Genomic DNA, 6,000 nt, shown 5'->3' on the forward strand with positions numbered 1-6,000 from the left:
TGGTGCCAGGTTTTCTCCAGACGTGACGCTTGGCATTCAGGCCAAAGAGTTGAATCCTGGTTTCATCAGACCAGAGAATCTTGTTTCACATGGTCTGAGAGTCTTTAGGTGCCTTTTGGCAAACTCCAAGCGGGCTGTCAAGTGCGTTTTACTGAGGAGTGGCTTCTGTCTGGCCACTCTACTATAAAGGCCTGATTGGTGGAGTGCTGCAGAGATGGTTGTCCTTCTGGAAAGCTCTCCCATCTCCACAGAGGAGCTCTGTCAGAGTGACCATCGGTTTCTTGGTCACCTCCCTGACCAAGGACCTTTTCTCCCGATTGCTCAGTTTGGCCGGGCGGCCATCTCTAGGAAGAGTCTTGGTGGTTCCAAACTTCTTCCATTTAAGATTGATGGATGCCACTGTGTTCTTGGGGACCTTCAATGCTGCAGACATTTTTTGGTACCCTTCCCCAGACCCCAATTCCTAATTATATGGTTATACCACTGGTTCAGTACCACAATGCATTTTCTAAAGTAGGCCTGCTGTATCCCCTGCTCATGTGTTGTTGCCTTTAGAGGAACACACATTTATTTCATGCAGTCTGGGGAATACACACACGATTTGCTGCTCGCCTGGTAAAGTCTAATTTGCAACACACTCTTTTATATGCAAGTGAAGCATGTCGGCGCCTTAGGCAAATGGCTTTCTCCATAGAGTAGTAACCCATGTGCTGATATGCCTCTTCTACTTCACTCGACTTTATTTGAATTTATGCAACGGGTGGGTCTAATCCTGAATGCTGATTTGGTTAAAAGCGCATTCCAGCTGGTGTCTATTCCACAAGTTACCACCGGCTAAATCTATGACGTTTAAATGCCTATTTGCTATGTTCCATCTGACTGCGCAATCCACTGTCCCATCAGCCCAGGCAGGGAAGTTATAAACTTGATCGTCACTATGAAAAGCATCTAGACATGATCTCACATTTCTTTTAGACTAACATTTTGTTTTCAACCGTGGAGGTTTGCATAAACCTTTACTGTCTGTCTCTCTGACATTTGCAACGTTGTTTCTCCATTTGAAATTCAATCTTCAACTGTCCCATAGTAATGAACGTGTAGGGGTCGGGAGTCAGGACGAGAGGGAGTGGCAGGCAGCGGTTCTCAGGCAGTAGAAATCATGAATCAGCTGGCATCATTTTTATGGATTTATACAAATGTTAAACCAAATGTAGTGCAGCTAGTTTGCAGTCTTTCCAGCTTCAGTTTGAAGTGATTGTGTTAGCTGTGTTGTTGGCTAGCTCCTCTGAACAACAGTGTCCTAACGAGAGAGCACATTTTCTATACCAGGCGAAATCGTGAATCATTAGCTCATTGTTATGGATGTATCCAAATAAATGTCACTAGAAAACAGCTTAAACAAATGCAGATGCAGCTACTTCGCTGTTATTCTGGCTGCACTTTTTGACGTGACTGTAAATTAGCCGTAGTTGGCTAGCTAGCAAGCAAGGGATAAGAACGTTTCCAGCCAGTATGGCAATGGAACATTTAGAACGAACGACTGGGTCGTGTCCATACAGTAGACGGGGTCGCGACTGGTACATGCAGTAGATACAAAAAGACTGAACGGCTGGGTCGCGTCCATAGATACAGAAACAAAAAGCCTGAACGACTGGGTCGCGTCCATAGTTACAGAACAACAAGACTGAACGACTGGGTCACGTCCATAGTTACAGAACAACAAGACTGAACGACTGGGTCACGTCCATAGATACAGAAACAAAAAGCCTGAACGACTGGGTCGCGTCCATAGATACAGAACAAAAAGACTGAACGACTGGGTCGCGTCCATAGTTACAGAACAACAAGACTGAACGACTGGGTCACGTCCATAGATACAGAAACAAAAAGCCTGAACGACTGGGTCGCGTCCATAGATACAGAAACAAAAAGACTGAACGACTGGGTCGCGTCCATAGATACAGAACAAAAAGACTGAACGACTGGGTCGCGTCCATAGATACAGAACAAAAAGACTGAACGACTGGGTCACGTCCATAGATACAGAAACAAAAAGACTGAACGACTGGGTCACGTCCATAGATACAGAAACAAAAAGACTGAACGACTGGGTCGCGTCCATAGATACAGAACAACAAGACTGAACGACTGGGTCGCGTCCATAGATACAGAACATAAAGACTGAACGACTGGGTCACGTCCATAGATACAGAACATAAAGACTGAACGACTGGGTCACGTCCATAGATACAGAACAAAAAGACTGAACGACTGGGTCACGTCCATAGATACAGAACATAAAGACTGAACGACTGGGTCACGTCCATAGATACAGAACAAAAAGACTGAACGACTGGGTCACGTCCATAGATACAGAACAAAAAGACTGAACGACTGGGTCGCGTCCATAGATACAGAACAACAAGACTGAACGACTGGGTCGCGTCCATAGTTACAGAACAAAAAGACTGAACGACTGGGTCGCGTCCATAGATACAGAACAACAAGACTGAACGACTGGGTCGCGTCCATAGATACAGAACAAAAAGACTGAACGACTGGGTCACGTCCATAGATACAGAACAACAAGACTGAACAATGGGTCGCGTCCATAGATACAGAACAAAAAGACTGAACGACTGGGTCGCGTCTCTAGCAACCCTAGATTTGTGTCGGGACTGTATCTTGTGGAAGGATGAATAAATGAATCAACATAACGTTTTTTTATGAAAACATGTCGATCATTATTTGAATTGTAGAAAAGTGATAATGCCTGAGAAGCCGGTGTTTGGAGGATATTTTGATAAAAATCGAAGGGTATGAATTATTCTATTTGCCTGACCTAACTTGTGTAATGTAACGCCATTTATACTGCATACTGGCATTTAAGGCCATGATGGGTGGACTTGAGGAGTCTACTGGTATTACTGTAGATTTGTCTTTTTGACCCTTAGATATAGGTAAGTTTTTATTTCTATAAGTGAATGTTGTTGGTTGTCCAGTTTATTTGGTCACTCTGAAGTCAAATCTAATTAAAAAGGAAGTTTATGATGATGTTGTTTAGTTGCTTACTATCTATGTGTGAGTGTTACTTACCGTTAGTGTTGCTAACTTTTCTCAAATTACCAAGTAATGCTTGTCAGTATGTTTGTTTGTGTTACATCTACCTCTCTCTCTCTGTGTCATTTGCCTCATCAGGTGATCTGTCAGGGGATCCGTGGTCTGAGCGGTCCCCATCCACTCCTTCCTGCACCTCCATCCCCCCCTCTGTCACCACCCAGCCTACCCCCACCGTCATCCCCACACCACAGGCAGAGACTATGGCCCCTCCCGCCACTTCCCCAACCAGACCCTCCACCAGCCCAGAACCGGACCCTGACCCCCTCACCCCCTCTCCCCCTGCCACTCCCGAGAGGGATGGGACGGAAGGCACAGAGCTCAAGCACAGGACCCCTAAAAACGACCTGCTGGATGTAGACCGCTTCACGATATGCGGGAACCGCATTGATTGACCCCTCTGAGCCTTTCCATTGACCTTTGACCCCACCCCCCACAAAAAAAAAGAAGTGATAACCACTCAGGAGAGGCGGTGAGCAAGACGCTCCTCAGCACTTCTGCTCTCTTAGCAAAATCCAGCGGAAGCAGGGTATATTTATTAAGCTAGACATACAGTAAGTTATTGTGGACTCTGGGACAGGCTGCTTAATTGAAGTGTACTTGCTGTTTTTCGCCTGCGGGGTATGGGGCTCGACAAAGAGAACTGCAGTTGGTTGAGCAACGGAAGACTGCCAGAGGAATTGTTGTTTTCATAGCAACCTAGTTGTCTGTACCAATGATGTTTATAAACCCTGGATTGCTGATGCTATGTATTGGCCATTGAGAAGCTTTGAAGCCACCGGTCGGCCATATTGGCCCTCCCCAGTATTACAATTAAATGTTTCAATGACAAAATAACATGTATATAAGTGTTTTGTTGTTATAGTGGGGACAATAACATTTTAGTAATAAATGTTTTAATAGTATAATATAAGTATGCATTTAGATGTCTAATAGAATAAATGTGTCAAAACGAATGTAGTCATTAATAAATGCATTTCTATAGCTTCTAAAATCTATTTTACAATGGAGGAGGAGTACCAAGATGGCTGCACGATGGCTTCAGTACAGTACCCCATGTCAGTCATCCAGGGTGCTAGATACACATCACGTGTGTGTGTGTGTGTGCACACAAACGTGGAACATGAGAAATTGGTGCCTCTTCTCAGATACACAGCAAAAGAGGAGCAAAGTTATCTGTCAATGTTCTACTGTTTTATTTGGACATATTGGATCAAAATTACTGGAAAGGACCAGCTATTTGCTAATCAAAAAGCTTTACCCAGTTTATTGGAATTTTGCGGTATAAAATATCACTACTGGTATTAGCTCCATTTGGTAGTGTGAAGAACATCTCCACAGAAGTGAGATTTTTTTTTTGAGAGCTTTCTTTTACAGATATTTTAATTTGATTTAAAAGAACCGAAGGTACCCTTCATTGGCATGTTTGATGGTTATATGTTTGCGAGTACCGCACGTATTACTCATACATATTGCTTTTGGGAAAAGTTCATACTAGCATTTTATGATGGCAAGAATCCCTAGTTTGCGCTGATGAAACGTTACCGTATTGTCTTAAATATGCTACAGATGACAGGGTTTGGAGCTATTTCTCTTCATTTGACGCTCATGCAATGTTTTAATTACTATTGTAATAAGGATCTATTTTTGGAGCTGCCAGTTGTAATATTTTAGAGTATTTTTGCGCATGGAACGTCCACTGAACCCTCTTCCAAGGGTCACTTTTTGTACTGTTCTTATGCAAGCAATGATGGAAAACTGTCCACTTAATTTCATGTTTGGTTCATAACTTCACCATGATATGAAATGGCCCTCTTTTTGGGATGATGATGATGATGATGATAAATAAAAGTTATTTTGAAATTGTGGCGTCAATATTCAACAAGAACCGAGTGAGAGGGGAATCTCTTGGTCAATTGTCTCCTCAGGTGCTCCCTGGTCCGAGCGAAGGCCCCCCACTCCCTCCTGCACCTCCATCCCCTTCTTCTCTGTCACCAGCCAGCCCACCCCTTCCCCCGCCCTCACTATTGGAATAATGATTTTTTCCATTGATGAATGAACATGGGGAGACCCTTGTAGAGTAGATGTTATTTTACAGTTGAGGTGATCTGACGGTCACACACACCATGGATGACCTCACCTTCTACAGACGGGGCGATGACTCAGGTAGTGTAAATCCACCCCCAGCCAAGCACGTATTAGAGGGCTAAGCGTCTTACCTCGAAGGCTGAGCCGGCCCTAGCTCTCTCTCGCTCTCAGGCTTCCATGAAGCCGTTCCCTGGTAGAAGTAGTCTGGCTGGAGCCTGTCCAGTGACACAAAGCATTAAATGTATAGGCTCACTCTACGGGTTGTATTTTAACAACCAACGTTCACGTAACTCCTACCCTAACCATATATATTGAACAAAAATATAAACGCAACATGTACAATTTCAACAAGTTACAGTTCATATAAGGAAATCGGTCTGTTTAAATAAATTCATTAGGCCCTAATCTATGGATTTGACATGACTTGGCAGGGGCACATGGGAGCCAGGCCCAGCCAATCAGAATTAGTTTTTCCCACAAAAGGGCTTCATTGCGGACAAGCTGGATGGTGAAGAAGCTGGATGTGGAGGTCATGGGCTGTTGTGGTTACACACGATCTGCAGTTGTGAGGCCAGTTGGACATACTGCCGAATTCTGTAAAACGGCGTAGGAGGCAGCTTATGGTAGAGAAATGAAAATGTAATTCTCTGCCAACACCTCTGGGGGACATTCCTGCAGTCAGCATGCCAATTGCACGCTCCCTCAAAACGTGAAACATCTGTGGCATTGTGTTGTGATAAAACTGCACATTTTAGATTAGCCTATGCTGTTTAATCAATTTCTTCACATGCCACA

At 44.0% G+C, this 6,000-nt stretch overlaps 1 protein-coding gene across 2 annotated transcripts in view; it reads left to right on the forward strand.

The window, feature by feature from the left end:
* LOC129827982 (transmembrane anterior posterior transformation protein 1 homolog) overlaps nucleotides 1-4,980 on the forward strand; it is a 36,106-nt gene extending 31,126 nt beyond the window's left edge. For both annotated transcript variants that reach the window (XM_055889335.1, XM_055889336.1), the window contains one exon: nucleotides 3,199-4,980. In XM_055889335.1, the coding sequence (XP_055745310.1) occupies nucleotides 3,199-3,512 (314 nt within the window). In that variant the 3' untranslated portion in view covers nucleotides 3,513-4,980. The remainder of the gene's footprint in view (nucleotides 1-3,198) is intronic.
* The last annotated feature ends 1,020 nt before the right edge of the window (nucleotides 4,981-6,000 follow it).

The sequence above is a fragment of the Salvelinus fontinalis genome, chromosome 29 (genome assembly GCF_029448725.1).
Source record: "Salvelinus fontinalis isolate EN_2023a chromosome 29, ASM2944872v1, whole genome shotgun sequence".
In the NCBI taxonomy this organism is placed as follows: domain Eukaryota; kingdom Metazoa; phylum Chordata; class Actinopteri; order Salmoniformes; family Salmonidae; genus Salvelinus; species Salvelinus fontinalis.